The following is a 23,939-nucleotide window of genomic DNA, read 5'->3' on the forward strand; positions in this document are numbered from 1 at the left end:
GAGATTTCAATCTCTCCACCATGGCCAAGACCAAAGTTGCTGTCCAAGTATCTCAGGGACAAGATTGTAGACATTTACAAGGCTGAAATGGGCTACAGGACAATCGTCAAGCAGCTTGGTGAGAGGGTGACAACAGTTGGTGCAATTATTCACAAAAATAAGAAACAAGGTCCCCCTGCTTAAGAAAGTACATATACAGGCCAGTCTGAAGTTTGATAATGAACATCTGAAGGATTCAGAGAACTGGGTGAAAGTGTTGTGGTCAGATGAGACCAAAATCGAGCTCTTGGCATCAACTCAAACTTGCCGTGTTTGGAGGAGGAGGAATGCTGCCTATGACCCAAAGAACACCACCCCCACCGTCAAACATGGAGGTGGCATTATGCTTTGGGGATGTTTTTCTGCTAAGGGGACAAGACAACTTCACCATATCAAGGGGACGATGGACGTTGCCATGTACCATCAAATCTTGGGCGAGAACCTCTTTCCCTCAGACGGGGCACTAAAAATGGGTCGTGGATGGGTATTCCAGCATGACAATGACCCAAAACTCAGGGCCAAGGCAACAAAAAAGAGTGGCTCAAGAAAAAGCACATTAGGGTCCTGGAGTGGCCTAGCCAGTCTCTAGACTTTAATCCAATAGAAAATATGTGGAGGGAGCTGAAGGTTCAAGTTCTGCGAAGAGGAGTGGGACAAAATCCCTCCCGAGATGTGTGCAAGCCTGGTGGCCAACTACATGAAACGTCTGACCTCTGATTGCCAACAAGGGTTTTGCCACCAAGTACTAAGTCATGTTTTGCAAAGGGGTCAAATACTTATTTCACTCATTAAAATTCGAATCATTTTATAACTTTTTTGAAATGCGTTTTTCTGGATATTTCTGTTATTCTGTCTCTCACAGTTAAAATAAACCTACCATTAAAATTATAGACTGATAATTTCTTTGTAAGTGGGCAAACGTACAAAATCGTCAGGGGATCAAATACTTTTTTCCCCTGACTGTACATGTGCGTCATTTAAAAAAAAAAAAAAAAAAAGATTTGTATAGCAATTATCTGTGTGCATGTTTATTTACATAAGAGTGAGTTCTCACATAATTCTTACCTGCACAAATTTGAATATTGCAAAAGCAGGTGCACTGTCATCGGAGTACAAGGTCCCCAAAATACTGAGGAGCTGAGTGTTGAAGCAGCTGTCTCCTAAACCCAACAGAAAGCTGCAGAACATGGACAGGATTTTGCTACCGGAAACAATGAAAAACAAACCGAAATGGTTAGATATGGCTAAGCTGGTCTTAAAATAAAACTAGAATTAAACCGGAATATAACTATTGATTTCTTAAACTGCTTGCCTTCAATAAACTTCCTGGCAAATTGTGCGGTTTTTATTGCTACTAAAGTTTGAGCGGCAATAAGCATGAATGGACTTTTCTCCACATACCGCCTACAAGATTAAAACTAGGATTCACCTTTTCTACAGTCCAACTGCTTGGTGAAAAGCCTTCAATCATAGCCCTCCTCTCAGATGTGAAACATAGGGCATGTTGCAATAAAATAAATATTCAGTCTATTACATCTCTGTAGACTTGTAAAAAAAAAAAAAAAAAAAAAGTCATGTGTCCCCTTATTTGCCTTACATTATTTGAGTCATATTCTCTAACCTGAATGTCAGAGGTAAAAGGGAACCAAAATGCCAACTGCTGTTCTGTAAGCTACCTTACCTCATGCTGATAACACATGCTTTCTCTTTGTTGGTGCACCAAATACTGACGTTTCAGTTATAGTTGTAGTGTGGTGAGCTTAATTATCTTGGAGACTGCAGCACTGAGATCCCTACCATTGTTCCTGGGTTTGCACACCCTCTCATCTCGGAGTTTAGGTTGTTCCCACTCCTCCTATTATGCTCCTAATGACTATCGTATAAAAGTAAGAAAAACTCAGGAAGGAGAGTGGGAATGATTTGTGACTGCCTTGGTATGTGTTCAGACCTGGGAATTGATTTAAATTTCTAACCAAAGCAGTCACTTACAAAACTGTTAAATTGAAATGAAAGCCATGGGTAAACTGCCCTATAGTCTAGTGTGCAGACACAACTTTCACCGATGTCGATAGTGGGGTTAGCAGAGACAATAATTTTCTCCCCTATCCATTTTTCAAGTGATTGTAAATGTAAAAATGAAAAAAAAAAAAAAAAAAAAAAAAAAAAAAAAACCACAAAAAAAAACAAAAAAACAAAACAGGAAACAAAAACCACAAAAAGCAAGTTTATACTTACCTGCTCTGTACAGTGGAATTGCAGAATGGCCTCCTACCATCCTCTTCTTGGGACCTCAACTGGCTCTCCTGGCTCCTCCCCTCCGGCGAGTGCCCCATAGCAAGCCGCTTGCTAAGGGGACACTTGTGCGGGCTCGCTCCCGGGCCTCGCTCTCTGCATCTTCAGACACAGACAGCAGGACTCAGCTCTGCCCCCGCTTTCTCGCCCCGGGCTTGATTTAATAAAGCAGCAGGAGCCAATGTGAGACTAAGTAGTGAGGGGAGAGAAGAGCCTCAGATGGACACAGCACTGGATTGAACGAGGGAGGATACGGATGCCTAAACATTGCTTACACTAATGCAAGGAATGCATCAAGGTAAAAAATGTTTAGGCTTTATAACCACTTTCTGCTTGTATTACTACACGTCAGCTATGCAAACTGGATAAATGGTTAACACTTTCGCTTTGCTGTATGGGCATCCTAGGTTCAAGTAATTTTATCAGCATCGAGTTTGTATATTCTTTTTTGTGTGGGCTCTTCTTGGTGGCCTGGTTTCTCTCTGCAGTACAAAAACATAACTAATTAAAGTGGCTGTAAAGATAGAAGGTTTTCTTACCTATAGGCTACTTTCACACTGGGGCGGGTGTCGGCTGTAAAGTGCCGCTATTTTTAGCGGCACTTTATCGTCGTTTTAGCGGCGCTATTCAGCCGCTAGCGGGGCGCTTTTAACCCACGCTATCGGCCGAAAAAGGGATAGAACCGCCCGCAAAGCGCTGCTGCCCCATTAATTTCAATGGGCAGGGGCGCTTTAGGAGCGGTGTAAACACCGTTTCTACAGTGCTGCAAAGATGCTGCTTGCAGGACTTTTTTACCGTCCTGCAAGCGCACTGCTCCAGTGTGAAAGCTCTCGGGCTTTCAGACTGGAGAGAAAGGTGAGGCTCTTTACAGGCGATATTTTTAGCACTGTAGCGCCTGTAAAGCGCCTCAGTGTGAAAGTAGCCTAAAGCATTCTATGCGTTAAGGGCAAAAAAAACAACACCTTCTGTGTGCATCTTTACCCCCCCCCCCTTTATACTCACCTGAGCCCGATCTCGATCTAGCACTGTGCTTGGGAGCAGCGGCTCTCTCCTTACATGGCAAATTGATAGCTGTGGGATCCATTGGCTTCTGCCACTGAATCAAATCCTAGGTTAAAGGAGTGGGGGCAGGGCCAAGCCGCACTGTGTGTCAATGGACGCAGACAGCACAGCTTGGGGTTGAGCCCACAGGTGTGCCACAATAGGAAGTGTCCTCCTATGGCGCCACACCGAGAACAGGATGAGCCAGAAGCGCCAGCGGGGGAGCATGAGAAGAGGATCAGGGCTGCTCTGTGCAAAACCATTGCACAGAGCAGGCAAGTAGAACGTTTTTTTTTAAAAATATATAATAGCAGCATTTACAATCCCTTGAAGTGGCTTCTAACCAAAGGGACTCTAGAGTATGTATGTTTGTACGATTGTGGTTGGGGCAAAATACTTAACTATTCTGGAAAAAGAACTGAAGTGACTGTAAAAACACTAAAATATGTTGTTGCTCTCTAAATTAGGGAAAGTAAAATATTCATATTGGGTTTTATCAAGGCAGTTTTTTTAAAACCAATTTCCTACCTAGGATCTACATACGCCCGACTGTAAGTCCCATCACGTGAGGCAATAGGAGCATCAGTAGGAATACTGAGGAAGATCAGGTAGAAAGCAAGAAAATGAACAACAAGACCAAACAGAAAAACTGGATTCCTGCCAAATCGACTATTCTTGCTGAGTAATCCAAAGACTGCTCCACCTATAAAGTAGACAGGGAGATTTTTTATCAGTTTGCAGTACAAAAATGAATCTACACAGCTGGAAGGCTTGGAAAATGCTTACCTTTCGTGTTTAAAGAGCAATTCTATGCAAGTCAATACAATCTGTGAACTGTTAAAAATATCCAAAAACACTGCAAAATGAGGTTAAGTATGAAAATCCACTTACATTTACCTTAAAGTGAACCAGTGAGGCCAACCAAAGTGGGGGAGAGGAAGAAAGCAGGAGAAGGGATAGAATTAGGAGTGATGGATGTTTAAAAAAAATACAGTAAACCTTTCATCAGGCCATTTTGCATGCTGTGATAGACAAAATGATAGAGCCTGTTTCAGCAATTAAAGGGTGAAAAGGCCTGAGACCAATTAAAGACAGGCCAGTGTTGCCCACAAGACAGTCAGTGCTTCCTCCTCAGCAGCAAAGATGTTGCAGGAGCAATGTGTCTGTACAGACATGCAAGGAGCGTGTGTCCAGGCCTATCTGACCTTACAGTGGGTCTAAACTTGCCAAAATAGCCAGGAAGCCGAATGTTTATGGTGTGTGATGCCTAAAAACACCACTGTGATGGTAATGCCTTTGTGTTGAATAAAAAGTTGTCAGGCGCCCTAAAAGAGTATTTATGCGCTCACTGCGAAAATCTGAGACAAATCTTAAACCTTAGATTTGTCTCAGAGAATTGGCAAACAAGAAAAATCTGTAGGCCAGTGCAGGACACCTCTGCCACTACCAAGAGCATGACCATAAACGAACACAGAGGAGTGGGACCTCAATGGACTCCAAGAAAATATTACAGAAAGTACAAAATTGGCCATCACATCCATTCCGACAGGGTTTTCTGCCACCTTCAGGTGACTGGATACTGGCAAAACAAAGATAGTAATTTCCATCCAGGCATAACCCAAGTCAGGCACAGCCTCTTTTTTGTTAATGTCTTAGGCGATGGTCATGTCTGTGCACACTGTAAGCTTTCAAAATAGTTTTTCTCAAGATTCCCAGCAAGGACAGGGGAGGAACTACAGTATATCTGTAGCTTTTGCCTACGTCCTGAGATAAAGATGAATGGTACCCACACCCCATGGTGGACTTGTGAGGACAGCCTGTAATGTTGCCTTCATCACTGGACCCTGCATAACACAAACCTTTCATTGACTGTCGGCCTGACAGAATGCTCTACAAGTCCAGAGCAGTGATCCCCAGCTGAGGAGTCATGTCCCTGAAGGCCCTAGTGGCCTGCCCACCATGATGGGTCAATGGGTGATGAGTGTCTGAACCCCCCCCCCCCCCCCACTTCCCAAATGGAGGGGGCATTTTTTTGGCCACACCTTGGGTTTATTTGAATCTCCTGAATCTTACCTAAAAATTAGATCTGAATCCATAACTTGACACACATCTGGTTCTTACACACACTGTTGATATTTGCAGCAGTTAGCCACTCCCAGAATCATTGAACGCATGGGATACACACAGTGGCAAAAAAAGTATGTGAACCCCCTTGGAATGAACTGGTTTTGTGCAGCAATTTGACATTAGTCATATAATCCTCATTCAAGTTACAATAGTCACACACAATGTGCTTAAAGCAGTATTAAACCCAAAAGCAAATATTATATTGCAGCTCACCATTTCTTAGATGTGGTGGTTGCATTACTTTTCATTTTTACTTTCTGCCATAAAACATATCCCATAAAGAAATAAATGTAAAAAAAATCCCATAAAAAATAAAATTTTTTATTTATTTATTTTTATAAAAGGGCGGCGATCAGTGACTTCTAATGTGACTGCGATAGTGCGTCATGCAATCTGACACTGGGGGAACTACCCAAATAACACTGACATCACCAGTGACATTATTACAGTGATCAGTGCTAATAATATGCTCTGCCACTGTACGAATGACACTGGGCAGGAAAGAGTTAAATGCGTGTCTAACAAGCGTTTGTGTGCTGCTTTTACTGGGGAGCTAATTCTTTTAATTTCCTGCTTAACCACTTCCAGCCCAAGGACATCATATGACTTTCAGTGGAGAAATCATCTTTTATAGCCAACGATTCTGTGCACCGTAAGAATGATCATATCGGCAGTTAGGCCGCTTGATCGTTCTTACAGGCGACGGGAGGGGACATCTCCCCCCCCCGTGCTTCTCCGGGCTCTCCCGTGCCATCGGGGACCCAGAGAAAGAATACGCCGCCGGATGACGAGCATAGAGATTTCCAGTGACCAGATGGTCATCAGTTATCTCTATGACTGTCTGAAGCCCGGGCGCGACGTTATGACGTCAAGTCCGGGCTGCGGTCTTAAAGCCGCATTCGAGGCTGGAAAGCATGGGATCGTTAATTTTTTTTTTTTATCTCATGCTTTCCAGCCTGGGAGGAGAGATGTGGGCTCTTATAGACCCCATCTCTCCATAAAGAGGACCTGTCGCGCACAATTCCTATTACAAGGGATGTTTACATTCCTTGTAATAGGAATAAAAGTGATCAAAAAAATAAAAAAACTTAAGAGAAAGTGTAAAAATAAAAAAAGAAAAAGTAAAAACAAAAAAAAGAAAAAAATATTAAAGTGCCCCTGTCCCCGTGTGCTCCCGCACAGAAGCGAATGCACACGCAAGTCCCGCCCACATATGTAAACGCCGTTGAAACCACACATGTGAAATATCGCCGCATACGTTAGAGCGAGAGCAACAATTCAAGCACTAGACCTCTTCTGAAACTTTAAACTGGTAACCTGTAAAAAAAAATTAAATCGTTGCCTATGGAGATTTTTAAGTACCGAAGTTTGGCACCATTCCATGAGTGTGCGCAATTTTAAAGCGTGACATGTTGGGTATCTATTTACTCGGCGTAACATCATCTTTCACATTTTACAAATAAAAATTGGGCTAACTTTACAGTTTGGTTATTTTTTAATTCATGAAACTAGTTGTTTTCCAAAAAAAAGCGTTTGAAAAATTGTTGCGCAAACACCGTGCGACATAAAAAGTTGCAATGACCGCCATTTTATTCCCTAGGGTGCCTGCTAAAAAACATATAATGTTGTTTGGGGGTTCTGAGTAATTTGCTAGCAAAAAAAACCAATGATTTTACATATAGGAGAGGAGTGCCAAAATAGGCCCGGTATGGAAGTGGTTAATAACAAGATTCCCTGTCACTTAACACAGCTCTGTGTTGTTTACATTCACATAATTTTCTCCACGATTCTCCACTTTACTAAGGGATGCAATGGATTTTATTCCCTGCTTTGCACAGAAAGAAAATCCATCACTTCCTCAGTCAGGCTTGTTTAAATAGGCAGAGCTCCAGCCTGCGTCTCTCCGTGATTAGCGGGTGCCGGCAGACATCTATTGGCCGGCTTCTGCTGTGGTGCGCGCCCCCTACTCGAAGGGCAGTATCGCGTGTGTGTGTATATATATCTGGCCAATAGATGTCTGCCGGCACCCGCAGTATCGCGAATATATATGTTTGTGTGTTCGCTGTTCGCGGAGAGACGCAGGCTGCAGCTTTGCCTATTTAAACAAGCCTGACTGAGGAAGTGATGGATTTTCTTTCTGTGCAAAGCAGGGAATAAAATCCATTGCATCCCTTAGTAAAAACACCACACAGTGCACACAAACATTGGCTAGGCACGCATTTAACCCTTTGATCATCCTAGCTGTTTAGCCCCTTCCCAGCCAGTGCATATTTTTAGCACTGATCACTGTATTGGGGTCATTGGTTTCCACAAAATGTTAAAAGTGCCAGAATGTGTGCCGCAATAACTTAGTCCAGTTATAAGTTTCTAATCCCTGCCATTACTAGTAAAAAAAATACATAAATAATTATATATATATATATATATATATATATATATATATATATATATATATATATATATATATATATATATATATATATATACACACACACACACACACACATATATATACATACCATAGTTTGTAAACACTATAACTTTTGCACAAACCAATACATTTTCGCTTATTGGGTTTTTTTTTTTTACCAAAAATATGTAGAATACCTATTGGCCTTAATGTATGAAGAAATTAGATTTTTTTTTTTTTTTTTTTTTTTTTTTTTTTATTGGATAGGTTTTATAGCAGAAAGTAAAAAAAAAAAAAAAAGTTTGTTTTTTGTTATAGTGCAAAAAATTAAAAAAAGCAGTGATTAAATACCACCAAAAGAAAGCTCTATTTGTGCATGACCACGCAATTGTCAGTTAAAGAAATGCAGTGTCATATTACAAAAAATGGCCTGGTCAAGGGGGTAAATCTGCCAGGGGACAAATGGCTAGGCACATTGCGTTTGTCTATTGTTGTGACTTGAATGAGGATCAGAACACATTTTATTGACAATTACTACAGAAAACCAGTTAATTCCACATAGTTCACTTACTTTATCTTCTGAAGTTAGCGTTTGGCAATCACATCTTTATTAATTACTACTGTTACTTCTATATTCAGCATCCTCCTAGAAACCTGGCAAAAAACTGATGCATGCCAGTAGCAGGAGAAGTCAAGGCTGGCCTACAATTTGTCCGTTACTCCTGTAGGCAGTAGTATAATCTGGAGGTTAAAGACTTCCTGTGTTCCTCAATGGAAGCAAAAGAAAACCTTTATTTTTGAGTGGACTGAGCTCCCAGAAAGCTCTCCACATACAATTAAATCTTACAATGCCCATTTACTTAAAGTAAATGAAAACTGGGATGAAAAATACCAACCTAAAACTTCTCCAAGGCCAACAAATATTCCAGATAGACCAATTAAGCTCTTAGCATCGGCTCCGAACCAGTTGATTGCGCCAATACAAGTGCCAAACACACCAGAGTAAAATGTGAGTTCAAAACCTGAAAGACAATGAAAGTACATATAATACATTATAGAGACAACATCCTAAAGTCTAGGTTAAGCTATGTTTCATCAAGACATTTGTGCTTCATTTTACCGTTCCATTCTTAGTGTTTTTTTTTATCTTAAAAATCAGGAAAGAACTGCAGTAAAACTGGGGTCTTTTAGTTATCATTTTGCCCTCAAACATCTGCATAATGTCTTTCTTCCCTTTTCCATTCTAAAATTACAACACATCACAGTTCTCATTTCGCATGTGTTTAAATGTTTACACTGTAGCCTATGGGAATCAGATGAAAGGCATAGTCCACTTTCATTCTGTTGATCCCTTTTTCATAAAGTGTTTTCCACTTTTATGTAATGGCAAGTGAAACAGGACTGGGAATATACTGAAGGCTTGCTGAATTTGCATATAGATTTTTGAAGGAAAAAAAAAAAAAAAACGCGACTGATTTTGTAAGGAATAAAACGGAGTTGAAATAAACAGAAAAACTGATAAAAAAAATAGTTTTCACTTCAGATTTATTCCATCCAAATATAAAAAAAATATATATAAAAAAATATGAATAGGTATGCCTTCCTAATATATTATACACATACATATACATACATACACACACACACACACACACATATACACATACATATATAAAATATGAATACGTGTATAGGCATGCTTTGCTAATACAGTGGGGCAAAAAAGTATCTAGTCAGCCACCAATTGTGCAAGTTCTCCCACTTAAAAAGATGAGAGGCCTGTAATTGTCATCATAGGTATACTTCAACTATGAGAGACAAAATGTGGAAATAAATCCAGACAATCACATTGTCTGATTTTTGAAAGAATTTATTTGCAAATTAAGTTGGAAAATAAGTATTTTGTCAATATCGAAAGTTCATCTCAATACTTTGTTATATATCCTTTGTTGGCAATGACAGAGGTCAAATGTTTTCTGTAAGTCTTCATAAGGTTGTCACACACTGTTGCTGGTATGTTGGCCCATTCCTCCATGCAGATCTCCTCTAGAGCAGTGATGTTTTGGGGCTGTCGCTGGGCAACACGGACTTTCAACTACCCCCAAAGGTTTTCTATGGGGTTGAGATCTGGAGACTGGCTAGGCCACTCCAGGACCTTGAAATACTTCTTTGACACTGGTAAACCCTAATTAGGGAAGTTTACTCCCCTATATAACCCCTCCTCCTTCCAGGAGCACATCAGTTTTTGTAGCAAAGCAATATACATAAATCCCAAAAAAAGAGGGGAGGGAACTCTGTGTCCCATGATGTACTCCAAGAAAAGGATTTTACAGGTAAGCTGTTATAAAAATCCTATTTTCTTTATCATACATCATGGGACACAGAGCCTTAAGTAATTACTTAATGGGACGTCCCATAGCAATGCCACATGAGGGGTGGGAGAAAACAACCCGCAGGGTACACCCAGACTTGAGAATGTATACTGTTGTACTGGTTCAAAGGGCTGTTTTTGTAACACAGACAAAACTAAGTTTAAGTCCCAAGGGTTCAAGGGAGGTTTGACGGGCGGATTAAGCCGTGTCACCCCTTGCATAAAGCCCTGGACTAAAGAATGAGTAGCAAGTGGTCTTTGAAATAAGACCTATAAAGCTAAGACTTGGTCTTTAATAGTACTTAAGGCCAATTTCATTCCCCCCCCCCCTCCAATTGTAGAAAGGCAAGAATTCTGCTTATGATATATCTCCGAGGGTGCCAACCCTTGGATTCACACCAGGAAACGTAAGCCTTCCATACTCTATAATATATAGTTCTGGAAGCTGGCTTCCTAGCATTAAACAGGGTAGAGATAACTGACCTGAAAAGCCCACATTTCTTTAGAATGTGGGTTTCAATAGCCAAGCCGTTAAATTTAGAGACCGTGAGGAAGGATGGCATATCGGTCCCTGAGAGAGCAGATCTGGCTGTAGTGGGAGGGACCATGGGCCCTCCACTGCCATCTTTACGATTTCTGCGTACCATGACTTTCTGGGCCATGTTGGTGCTACCAGAGTTGTCGGCTTTCTTTCCAGCTTGATCCTGCAAAGTCGTTGAGACAGCAACTGAATAGGGGGGAATGCATAGATCAGTGAAAACTGATCCCATGGGGTCACTAACGCATCCGTTCTGCATGCAAATGGATCCCTTGTTCTGGCCACAAAGTTGACCAACTTCGTGTTGAACCTGGATGCTAGAAGATCCACGTCCGGAGTCCCCCATCTTTGACAAACAGTCCGAAATATGTCGGGGTGAAGAGACCATTCCCCTGGGAATAACTGCTGGCGACTTAAGTAGTCCGCCTGCGGATTCTCTACTCCCAGAATGAGGATTGCAGAAAGGCATGGATCATTCCTTTCTGCCCAAGTTAGAATATGGTTCATCTCTCTCTGCGCTGAGAGACTTTTGGTGCCCACTTGGTGATTGATATAGGCCACGGCTGTGGCATTGTCGGATTGAATCCTGACAAGACAATCCCGTAACCTGAAAGTCCAGGCCTTTAGAGCCAGGCGTACTGCCCAAATCTCTAGGATATTGATGGGCAAGCTTCTTTCGGTACTTGACCTCTGTCCTTGGACAGTTGTCTTTTCTAGTACTGCTCCCCAGCCTAAAAGGCTGGCATCTGTCGTTACCACTTTCCAGATGACTGGTCTGAAGGATCTTCTTCAGCAGATTCTGGGTTAATAACCACCAAGCTTTAGGCCACTCTTGGGGACTGCCGCATTGGCAAGTCTAAAGCTTGAATTGTTTTGTTCCAAGCAGACAGGATACTGATGATATTGTTTTGCAACAGTCTTGAATGGAACTGGGCATAGGGAACTGCTTCGAATGAAGCTACCATGGTTCCTAGCAACCTCATGCAGAGGGGAATGGAGGGATTGCCATTTGACCTGACTCTCTGCACCAGTTCTCCTATGGAATAGATTTTTGCCTGAGGCAAGAACACCCTTTCCTGGGCTGTCTCTTTGATCAGACCCAAGTACTCCAGCCTTCTTAGCGGTATTAAGGAAGATTTCTCTAGGTTGAGAATCCAACCCAAACTTTTCAGATAGTTGGTTGCCTTTGCTCCAGACAAGTTGCTGATTGATCTGTAAGTAATAGATCGTCTAGGTATGCTACGATTGTTATGCCCTGTGCCCTGGCTAGAGGTGGGGCCAGCACCTTGGTGTACACTCAAAGTGCTGTGGCTTGCACGAAGGGCAGGGCTACAAATTGAAAATGCTGCTGTTCTAACCCAAACCGCAGAAACGTTTGATGAGCAGGAAATATAGGAACATGCAGATATGCATCCCTGATGTCGATTGATGCCAGAAGGATAGAAACTACCAATTGTCTCCATGTGAAAGGAGTGGATCTTCAGGAATTGATTTAGCTTTCTTAGATCTAGAATGGGTCTGACATCTCCACTTGGCTTTGGTACCATAAAAAGGTTTGACTAAAATCCCAGACCTGCTCTTTTGTGGGTATCTGCATGATCACCCCTTGATATTAATCGGTCTAGTGAGTGCCTGAAACAGACTGTTTTTCCTCTGGATCTTTGGGAACGCTTGACCTCAAGAAGCAAGACGATGGGAGGTCCCAGGATTCCAGCTTGTACCCCAGCGTTACAGTGGAAATGGCCTACCTGGGTCTGACCCTGAGTCCTTCCTCTAGAGTCTGACGGCGGAGGCCGTCGCCACTGCTTAAAGGTGGAAACCCCTGGCGCAGGTGAAAGAGTCCGTTTAAATGCAGGGCGTTTATATTTTCTTTTGACTGGTAAAAAGGTACTTTTCCCAGCAGAAATTATCTTGATATATTTATCCAAGTCTTCTCCAAATATTCGCTCCCCATGAAAGGGGAACCCAGTTAGGAGGTTTTTACATGGTTTTTCAGCTGACCAATTTTTCAACCACAGGATTCTGTGCATATGTACCAGCATAAGCGTGAGGCGGGATGCCTGGTGAATAGAGTCTTTGAAGGCATCTATGGCAAAACATAATGCCTTAGGTAGTTCAGCCAAATCTTGAGCTTGCTTTGTAGGAATCTCACTAAGGGCCTGCTTGAACCGCGGCGAGTGCGGGCTGGGTGATGGCACCAGCTATGGAAAAAGCAGACTTTAGCAGGGATTCCAGCTTCTTATCTGTTGGATCTTTAAGCATCTGTGCATTGTCTACAGGACAAGTTATTATTCACATTGGAAATCGCAGCGTCAATTGCTGGTACTTTCCATTTTTTGGAGAATTTCTCCTCCAGAGGATAGAGAATTGAGAACCTCTTAGGAGGGAGAAAAATGTTTATCCGGTTTATCCCATTCCAAAAAAATAAGCTGTTCAAGTAATGCGTGCGCAGGAAATGCATGCAAAGGCTGGGAAGGTTTTAAGGAACCTAAGGAAGAGGCCACGTTTTCATGAGACACTGTTAGAGGCAGCAAGAAAGAGGAATGAACCATCTCTGTAAGAGTTTGTATCAGCAATTTTTCAGATTGAGATGCTGAAAAAGGTTCATCTACCGTTGTTTCCTCAGTAGAAGAATCATCGGTAAGCTCTTCTTGATTGATGGTAGAACCTCATCGTGTGCCCACTGTTCCCCTTGTAAAGCTGAAGCGTGGGAGGGGGACCTAGTAAGTTTCCTATCCATTTGAATGGAGGATGCGATTAAAGCCGCTAGTCTTTCTTCCAGACTCTGGAGTGAGGAGGAAAGGGTTTCTTCAGTCACGAATGCAGGTGCTGAGATGTGAGAGGCAGCTGCACCAACAATTTGCTCTAATGGCTCACCCCAAGTTGCCATGATTGGTAATTCAGGCGAGGAAGACAGCGTGGAAATACAGGTTGAAATCCCAATGCCTGGGGGTGAAACCTTTACTCTTTTGGCTTTTGTGGTGTCTTTTTTGGCAGGCATAGTCCTAAGTACATAAACAGAGGCACTATACACACTAAATCGCTGAAAATAGTCAATACTTTTAAAATTGCTATACAGTTCAGCTGTACCCCAGACCCAACATAAGGGGGGGGGGGCAGCAGAGCCTCCTGCAGTGAGGCACAGACATGTGTAAAAGATACAGCCACAGTAACAAACTTTCAGTGGTATAATAGCGGCACCCTCCGTCTCCCCCCACGGCGGGGGCAGGGGGGCGGGTAATGTAAGGGGGTACAGCGCAAACAGTGAGACAACAGAGTAAGGCATGTGCATAGACTTGGAGATTTTAAAGCATGACAACATTTTTCCTTCAATGAAAAGAAATGTATAGATGTTTTTAATATCGAAGTGTCTCTTTCCTTACCTTGTCCTCGCCGCAAGATTTTGCCAATTTAACAGAAAATCCAGCTTTTACCCATCACGGCAGGTTACGTTTAACAAACCTTCAAGGACTGGGTCCGTTAAAAACGGGGTCCAACGGGGCCTTGTATAGCAACCCACATCAGGAAGCTTGAGGTAAATGTAACAATACCTAAGCCCTGGGTTCATGGGGCCCAGCCCTACTAAGAGAGGCATTACAGGCAAAACCTCATGCTTCGAATACAAGGTCCCAGGTATCATGCATTTTAGGGCTCAGTGGCACTTCTGGATGGATCTGGTTTCTTTTTATGGAGGAATTTAAATCGAGCATGGATCCCTCCTGGAGCTCCCCAGAGCACTTCTTCATTCGTGACTAACATTAAACACTGGCGAAAAAACTGATGTGCTTCTGGAAGGAGGAGGGGTTATGTAGGGGAGATTTAACAAATAACAAAAAAAGGTCTACGTTCATATAACCCTAAAGCCACATAATTAAAACACTTAAAAACCCACATGACTCAGAACATGTAAACGTGAATAAATATATATACATACACACACACTTTTTTTTTTTGTTATCAGGATGACAGCAGAAGGGTTCCTCACAAAAAAATAATAATTCTAATTCAATACCATTCATGAATGTGGAGACAAGAGAGAGAGTAAACAGAAGAATAACCTCCATCAGGGTGCTGTTGCCTCTTTCTTATCCCTAAGGTAGACTAAAGCGGCCATAGATGGATATTTTTTTTATTTAGCTAGGGGGCTGAGCGCAAAACAATAAACCGATTTCTCCATCCACTAAATTGAGGTGGATGGAGAAAAAATGTGCATGCATTAAAAATATGCTGCGTTGTTAGCAGCCCACTGTATAAAAGAACAGGCTACCTTACTGCCAACACCCATTACAGAAACCCTCTTAGGTCTAAGGGTTTCATTATAAGACCATACACTCCCTTCACTGACAGTCAAATTCAATTTTCATCCATTTCAGCACTGCAAGTGACACCCTGACCCTACGTCTCCACAGAACTCTGCAGCGGCACAAGGGTCAAGAAAAAAAAAAAAAAAAAAAAAAACAGCATGCATTGGGGCACACAGGCACCTGACACTCCTTGAAAGTAATGAATGCCGAAGAGGTTTTTCAAGGCTTCAATAGAGCAGCAATAGGAGAAACTAACTCTCAAAAAAGCAACTATATGCCATATTCTACTGCAAGAGGTTCCTGAATTTAAACCTTTAGAGCAGGGGTCTCAAACTGGTGGCCCTCCAGCTGTTGCGAAACTACAAGTCCCATCATGCCTCTGCCTGTAGGAGTCATGTTTGTGCCTTGCAATGCCTCATGGGACTTGTAGTTTCGCAACAGCTGGAGGGCCACCAGTTTGAGGCCCCTGCTTTAGAGACTTGACACGATCTCTCTAACGTGCTTGCAGCAGCACACCGGAGGGGTGTGAATCTGACTGTAATGCCATTCATAAATGGCATAAATATTTTTTTAATCTAGCGATCACTGTCCTAGCCCCTGCAAAAATATTCTTTTCACACCCCCTCCTTTCTACTCAAATCTAAATTGATAGTCACAATACAGAATGCTGATAAGTGAATGTTCCAGAGCTTTGGTACAGATGAAAGAATTTTCATTCTAATCTATACTGGGAAGAAATCGAATTGAGGAGGAAGAAGCAAGCCCAGATAGAACCCTTGGCAAAAAAACATAACGCAATATTTATAAAACTGAAATTGCCTGTATACACAGATGCAATAAATACGCAGCACAATTAATTTAAAAGTCCACCACAGATCCACCTAAATACAAGTCTCTATTTGTCATGAATATAAAGCAGGTGGAGATGAGATATTTTCCGGCACACGTAATATAATAAAAATGTAACACAAAACCCAGTGCCATCAGAAATGCCAACTATTAATGCCTCACACTGAAACGTCAAAAGGGAAAAAAAAAAAAAAAAAAACATGGCCTGCATCGGTTGCTGCAAATGAAAATAACATTTTATGCCGGCTTTGCCTTTTCCGTCTCATTATAGAAAGTATGTAATGGATTGTAAAGATGGCCATTTAGTGTGCAAGAGTCTGCATACTACTGAGTGTAGCAGATTTTCTATTACCCTACTGGCCTCTGCCTTTGTCACATTAAATCTCATGTTAGCAGTCTGTCCCATACAAAACGGTTCTTGCTGAAACCCCATAGGTATCCATTAAAAAATGTGAGAAACATCAGCCTAATACAATCTCTTTATTTATGCAACATTCCTCTGACCAAATGCTATTTGGTAGCTTCTTTCTGGTAGAAATCTTTAGCATGTTTTGTTTTCCTAGCTTAAATGGCTTTGAAGGTGGAGATAATCAATAATTCATTCAGCAATTTTCACCTCTACAATCATTTGCAGGAAAAATAAAGCTGGGTTAAGAAGTAATTGTACAGCAAACCAATTCTTTTATCTTCATGCTGTTAGGAATAAATCCTGCTACATGTATAGCAGGTGTACTGATGAATGCTGCTACCCTGTGAAAAGCAATATTTTTAAACACAAAAAAGGTATAATATCAAGGAATGCAAAATTACAGAAGAAGAGCTTGAGTAAAAGATGTGCAACATTTTATTTAAATCAGCTAAATAAATTCTGTGCATCAAAAGTCTTTTACATTTTGTTTTCTTTAGAAAGCAGCCACAGCCTGATTAGAAAAGTCTGTCCCCTGCTAGCATGCTGCAGAGTTGGCCCTTGTTTGTGTGGAAGCAGAGGTCTCTCTTTGGAGAGGTCCAACACACCTTGGCTAAGTCAAAGCTAGACCTCTCTGATCAGCGGAGAGCATGAGCTTTGCCAAATAGAGTGCTGAAGATCAGACTCTGCAAGAGGTGAGTCATACCTCTGCAGACAGACCACTGCTTCCACACAGAAAGCAAGGGTCCTTCTCTACAGCAAGCTGGCAGGGGACAGGCTTTGACTGCTTATGAACTGTAAGGCTCCATTCGCACAGGAGTTTTGCTACACTGCGAATCCCAGTGCCAATAATCTACTGGTTCCCGCTGATGGGACTGGACAGCTGCATGCGGATAGCAGTGGCCACCAAGCATGTACACTATAATGACAGTCTGTTGGAGGCCACATCTACTTGTGGCTCTTCACAAAGCCAGTGATCACTGCACCACAGTTTGGCTTTTAAAGATAAGTTCACCTTTTGGAACATGTTTCACCTGTATTTAGGTTAGAACCCCCCACCCCCTCCAGTAACAGGCATACTCTTCCCACTGTCACTGTCTGAAAACAATGTGGCCATGCAGGGCTCCACCTGTCCGGCTACATCATTCTTTTCAACCCTCTGAATTTCCACTTGTTTTCTCCTTATGGGCCTATCTCCCCCACCACCCTTTGTCAGCACACTTTAGGTTTTTTATTTGAATATTCAAAGGGATGTGTATTATACTATTATAAACAATGATGGATATTATTCTATTTAGATTGTTTGGTGTATTAACATTTCAATGGCTCCTAAAAAAGTGGACTAAGTCAAGGAAACGCGTCGAGCCTTAGGATCACCAATCTTGTATATGATTTACGGTGTTAAATTGTTTTTGTAATTGTGCATTCTGATATGATAAAACCTTTCATATGCCACAATGATGTTCTTGTAAGGTTTTATAAACCTGAAATAATATATTTTAAGTAAAAAGTTGTGCCCCAAAAGTCCCATTTGACTATATATAGTTTTTGGATAATGCACAGGCCTCTGTGAACGAAAAACTACAAGTCCCGACAGCCTTTGCAGCTATTGGCTTGTAAAGTCAATGAACTACCATGGCCCTGTTGAGCGCTCTGGTAGTTCATTGTCTTTTTGGGTCAGTGTGTATCTGCCTGCCTGTACAAGGTACGAGCAGACAGATACACTGAGAAGTCTGCAGGAGTCTTGCATGGCACCCGCAATCTGCCGTTGTGGGTGCAATGCTTTCCAGGCTCCAGGTAAAAAAAAAAAAAAAAAAAAAGGAACATTTTTTTACCTGCAAGGTGAACTTATCCTTTAATGCAGAAAAATACACAACAGTGAAGAGTTCTGATATAAAAAGGGTGAGCAGAAAAGAAGAAGGAAAATGTATGGCTTTCCCTTGTCACCTGTAGCCACTGATATATTCCAGGAACTTTGATTAAACTCCAGAACTTCCAGCATGAAATGATGGTAGGAGACAGCAGCAATGTAAAATGTTCAAACATATTCCTATTTTTCTATCACCTCCTTTATAGGAGACTTTTTTTTTTTTTTATTGTGAAAAGTACTACTACCATTTCAGTGAGAGCCATAAAATTTGCCAATGCTTTCTGTTCTAGTGAAAAATGGTCAACGTGACAAATAGTGGCTTTCCCAGGGAGATCAATCCAACTTTGTTGCCAGCAAATAAAAAAAAAAAAAAAAAAAAAAAAAAAACGTATAAAATATAGAATGAAGCAGTGGCGGCTGGTGTTTTTTTTTTGGGGGGGGGGGGCAAACAACCACCCACCCACCCCTCGAGTGGCCGCCTGCACATCCCCTCTACTGCCTGCCGGTCAGTCCGGCACTTACACCATCTAGGTGGGTGGCGGGCAGCAGCTCCGTGTCCTCTCCTCCATCAGCGGCTTCCAGCGCGCAGCTCCCCTGCTCCTCCTAGGCATCCAATAGGATCGCCTGTCCTTTCAGCTAATTGGGTTACGAGTTTCCTGATTGGCCGGAGAGGATGATCAGTGTTACAATAGCGTATATTAATTCGCTGTTGTAACACACCTGAGTAGGTTCTGTTCACATTCTCTGCGCCTGAGCCCACCCTATTTTGAAGCCTTTTAGAGCCTCTGGTTCTAATCAGGTGCTTAAAAAAAAAAAAAAACCCAGCCATTGTAATTCATGAGTCTGGCAAGGAGTCAGACGCATGGATAGGGAGAGCAGCAAAGGATTTTGGGGGGGGGTTATAAATGTAATAGGCAAGCCAAGTCTACCTGATGTGATGACAGTTATTTAGGAACATGCAGCGACCCTTTAAAGCAGTTGTATACCTGCATAAAAAAAAAAAAAAAACACCTGTAAAGCAAAGGCATAATGAGCTAGTATGCACCCCATACTAGCTCATTATGAAATGCTTACCTTAGAACGAGGCGTCAGTATCTAATCCCAGTCCATGCCGAGGGAGCTGACATTTTGCCCTCGACGTGTTTTCTGGGTTCGCGGCTCTGGTGCTGCGAGTGGCCAGAGCCACGATGACGTCACGCATGAGCGCGGGAGTCCCTTTCCCGGCAAGGTCCGGCATCGTCTGCTGGACCTTAAGCCAGGCATTTTCAGCGGCTGCATGCAAAGTGAATATCTCCTAAACCGTATAGGTTTAGGAGATATTCATTTTAACTACAGGTAAGCCTTACTGTAGACTTACCTGTAGGTAAAAATAAATTAAAATTGGTATACAACCACTTTAAACTTGACCTTACTGTAAAATGCAAGGTTTGCTTAATATATCAGGCCCCATAATGAGATGCCCAAATAAAAAACCTGTAGGGGATAAAAAGCTAAATATACTTTTTCCTGATTCTGATGAGACCCTAAAACACAATGCAGGAGCATGTATGAGATTTGGCATTCCCTGGGATCATGCTGGAAGGAATTTAAGGTTCCCTTTGCTTAGTCAAAACTGGGAGAAAGTCAAGTTTATTAAATAACAGTTTTCCTACCAGTTTTTTTTTTTTTTAACTTTAAGAACGGCTATGACAGGGTGGGGGCTCAAATATAACAAGGAGGACCTTGCATTCAAATGCAAGGTCAGATTTAATAATGGCATACGAGTGTAGTTTTATTTAGAGACTGGTCTCGCATCACAGAATCTAGCTATAGGTTTACACATATACACAGTATATACCAAGTTTTCATTTAGTTTCTTCTCACAGTGTGAGAGATTTCATGCCGATTATTTTCCGTGGCTACTTCTAAAGCTGAATGAAATTCTACATTACACAGATCATAAGCCTCGCAAACACTGAACACACAGCCTGAGCTTTGTGACCTCTGACTACTCCAGCGCCAAGGGACGTTACCTGTGTAAGCCATAGATACGCTTAGCAGCAGCATTTCTTTGGTGATGGACAGCTTCAAAGATTTTACTGAAATAGGACACAAGAGTTAGGTTAATGGAGATGGTCAGTTTGGCCATTGAGCCGTTATCTGAATTTACAGGCAGACACTTACCAAAGGCATCCACTGCTTTTGACATGTTGCCCTGTGAAGGCCTAAGTTGAAAGAAAATCAGATTTAGGAAACATGATGAACCAATCCTATTATAGCAATATAAAACAATTAAAGAGTGACATGTATTTTCATTTTTGCTCTTCCTTTTACCAAGTAAAATGTTTACATTACCATAGTTTAAAGTACCTTTTATTTTCATGTTATCCCACTTATTTAATCTACAGTTTCAAAAATGCTCCCTCCAGTGGTTCTGCCACATGTACCACAAAGTGGATGTTGCTTCTATGTTGGGTCTCATTTTTACCAAATGCCCAGGTAAATGCATGCTTTGGTAATGCACACTGATGTACATTTTTGAAGGTCCCCATTCCACCAACCCATATGGGTAAGGGCATTAATGAAGCCAACAGGACTTGTTTTCCCCTACACAATTAGTAAATGGGAATAGTTCCCAACAAAAACAAAATTTTCTATTGCTTATGGCCTTACCCCTGTGTTAGTAAACAAGCAGCACTATTTTGCCTCTGCTCACTGTCAAACAGGGCACCACTATTTGTAGAGCTCAACTCCCTAGGATGGACTTACTGTATTTCAAACAATCATCCCCTTACGCATATAGTTTGCCTGGTATTCTCCAGGTGCACAGAGGATGACTGCACACCAATAAAGGAGCAAGTAAACCCCATGCCTGCTAATAAAAGGCAGGACTGTTTTACAGTTTTAAAGTGAACCTGAGGCCTGGACATAGACGTTCAAATATTTACATATTTGTAACAAGCAGTGAATGAAGATTAAAGCAGAGCTCCACCGGAAAGTGGGACTACCGCTTTAAGGACTCCTGATCCCCTGACATGCCACATTTGGCATGTCATTTTTTTGGGGGGGGGGCAGCTACCTAGTTTTGACAGGTGCCCAGCTCCCACTTCCACTCATGGGGCCGCAGCACAGAGTGGAATTTTTCCTCCCCCCCCCCCCTCCCTCCAATCTTCTGGGACACGTCAAAGGTCCCAGAAGACTGCCCGGCCATTCAGAACACGCAGCGCGGACCCGGCTGTGAGGCCACAAGCTGTCACAGCTGAGTGCCCACACTTGCAATGCCGACACCGGAGAGAAGGAGGAGAAAAGTGAGACTTCGGGCGGCCACATCGCTGGACTGTGGGACAGGTGAGCGTCTGTTTTACATTTTTTGTAGCTGCTGACTTTTAATAAAACACAGAAATGGGTGGAACTCCTTTAAAACAAGCCTTTACTGACCTAATTACAGGCACTGTAGAGCAATTCTTTCTCAAAGTTCACAGCAAAAGGACGGCCTTCTAAGCGAATAACTTGGAAGGACTTCAGTATTTCTGCTGTAAAATTTAAGGATGCATTTCTCTACAGTGGTTCTCCTTACAGAGGTCAGTGAGGAATGGTTTTAAAGCTCATTTACCGCTTGTTCAAAATATATAAAATGTACTTGCCAGGTGTTCATTTCAGGAATTATTTTAAACTTAGCATTTTCTTTTTAGTTTATAAAAAAAAAAAAAAAAAAAAGGCTTATATGGCATGAAACAATACAAGAGAGCACCCATACTACCTACTGCAATATATATGCAGATAGCTTAAAATTAAAAAGTAGAACTAAAGGCAAAATTTTTTTCCCCCCTCATAGCCAACTAGGAAGTGAAAGGAAATCCCTGCAAATTAAGTGAATTTCTTGGGGACGCCCAGGTCACCAGAATTAGTGTCCTCATTGGAAGATTTCTCCTCTTACTTTTCTGGGTACAACCCAAAATTTGGGTTTTCTTTTACTTTCAATGTCAACGGTAAACAGGACAAATGGAGAGGGTGAATCTCCTTAATGGGGGCACAGAGAGCAATAAAAACCAACAAATCCCTCTCCACTCTAGCCAAAAACAAAAAAATAAGTTTTGCCTTTACTTATCCTTTAAGCAATGAAGATATACAAATATACAAGATAAAATTTCATATCAAGAATCTATTGTTTATCTGTAGCTTTCATTCTGAGAATGGTCAAACCCTGCCCACATCTAGGATCCCAAGATATCCTAAAGTTAAAAAAAAGTGTCTGTCAACCAGCACCTTGATTGTGTAATTTTGCTACTGACTTCAACAGAATTGTAATCAATCAGTACTTTTACTTGGAAACCTAGCTGTTGCACAAACTTTGCCATAGATGGGCAGGACTCACTAAAAATGAGTGAAAATGCACATTGGCACGACCCATCATCTCCTTCTCCCCGATTGAGCCTGTGAATGGATAAGGTGCAGGGAACATTTCTCTTGCTTACAAAAAAAATAAATCCTTCTACAGTAATGAACACGTCTAAATACTTGTTGCCGCTCAAGAGTGAAAGAGACCCTGGGGGTTATTTACGAAAGGCAAATCCACTTTGCACTACAAGTGGACTGTAGATCTGAGGGGGACATGCAAGGAAAATAAAAAACAGCATTTTTGCTTGCACATGATAGGATGATAAAATCAGCAGAGCTTCCCCTCATTTCAGAGCTTCCCCTCAGATATACAGCGACTGCACTTCCAAGTGCACTTGTAGTGCAAAGTGGATTTGCCTTTAGTAAATCAACCCCAGTCTGATCTGAAAGCATTCCTCTGACCACATCAGCCCCGGAAGATTTGGCTGCTCAATGACCAGGCCTTTGTTTGCGATACGGCACTGCGTCGCTTTAACAGACAATTGCGTGGCCGTGCGACGCTGTAACCAAAACAAAATCGATGTCCTTTTCTTCCCCACAAATAGAGCTTTTTGGTGGTATTTGATCATCTGCGTTTTTTATTTTTTGTGCTATAAACAATATAAGAGTGACAATTTTGAAAAAAAATAAATAAATAAAAAACACAATATTTTGTACTTTTTGCTATAATAAAGCTTCCCCATTTTTTTTTAAAAAAAGCTATTTTTTCCTCAGTTTAGGCCAAATATGTATTCTACATATTTTTGGTAAAAAAATAAATAATCGCAATAAGCGTATATTGGTTTGCACAAAAGTTACAGCATCTACAAAACAGGGGAAAGATTTATGGCTTTTTAATTTTTTTACTAGAAATGGTGGCGATCAGCGATTTTTAATCGGGACTGTGACACATTTTTGGGACCACTGACAATTATACAGCGATCAGTGCTATAAAAATGCACCGATTACTGTGTAAATGTCACTGGCAAGGAAGGGGTTAACACTAGGGGCAATCAAGGGGTTAACTGTGTTCCCTAGTGTGTGTTCTAACTGTAGGGGGATGGGAGTGACTGGAGGAAATGACAAATTGTGGTTCCTAGCTAGTAGGATCTGCCTCTCCTCACAGAACAGGGATTTGCGTGTTTACACACACACACACACACACACACACAATAATAAAATCAAAGGCAACATGAAGAGGTGTAGCAGACCGACGCGTTTCGACCTAATGGTCTTCTACTGGGGCATAAAAACGTTTTTTTATGCCCCAGTAGAAGACTATTAGGTCAAAACGCATCGGGCTGCTACACCTCTTCATGTTTCCCTTGATTTTATT

The 23,939-nt window shown here is 41.7% G+C and overlaps 1 protein-coding gene across 1 annotated transcript in view; it reads right to left on the reverse strand.

The window, feature by feature from the left end:
* MFSD11 (major facilitator superfamily domain containing 11) overlaps positions 1–23,939 on the reverse strand; it is a 115,313-nt gene that overhangs the window by 11,633 nt on the left and 79,741 nt on the right. Inside the window, exons 9-13 of the mRNA XM_073606213.1 lie at positions 20,411–20,451; positions 20,260–20,325; positions 8,806–8,931; positions 3,901–4,075; positions 1,105–1,240 (exon numbers count right to left, since the gene is read on the reverse strand). Coding sequence (XP_073462314.1) covers positions 1,105–1,240; positions 3,901–4,075; positions 8,806–8,931; positions 20,260–20,325; positions 20,411–20,451 — 544 coding nt within the window. The remainder of the gene's footprint in view (positions 1–1,104; positions 1,241–3,900; positions 4,076–8,805; positions 8,932–20,259; positions 20,326–20,410; positions 20,452–23,939) is intronic.

Source organism: Aquarana catesbeiana, linkage group LG12 (genome assembly GCF_042186555.1).
Source record: "Aquarana catesbeiana isolate 2022-GZ linkage group LG12, ASM4218655v1, whole genome shotgun sequence".
In the NCBI taxonomy this organism is placed as follows: Eukaryota; Metazoa; Chordata; class Amphibia; order Anura; family Ranidae; genus Aquarana; species Aquarana catesbeiana.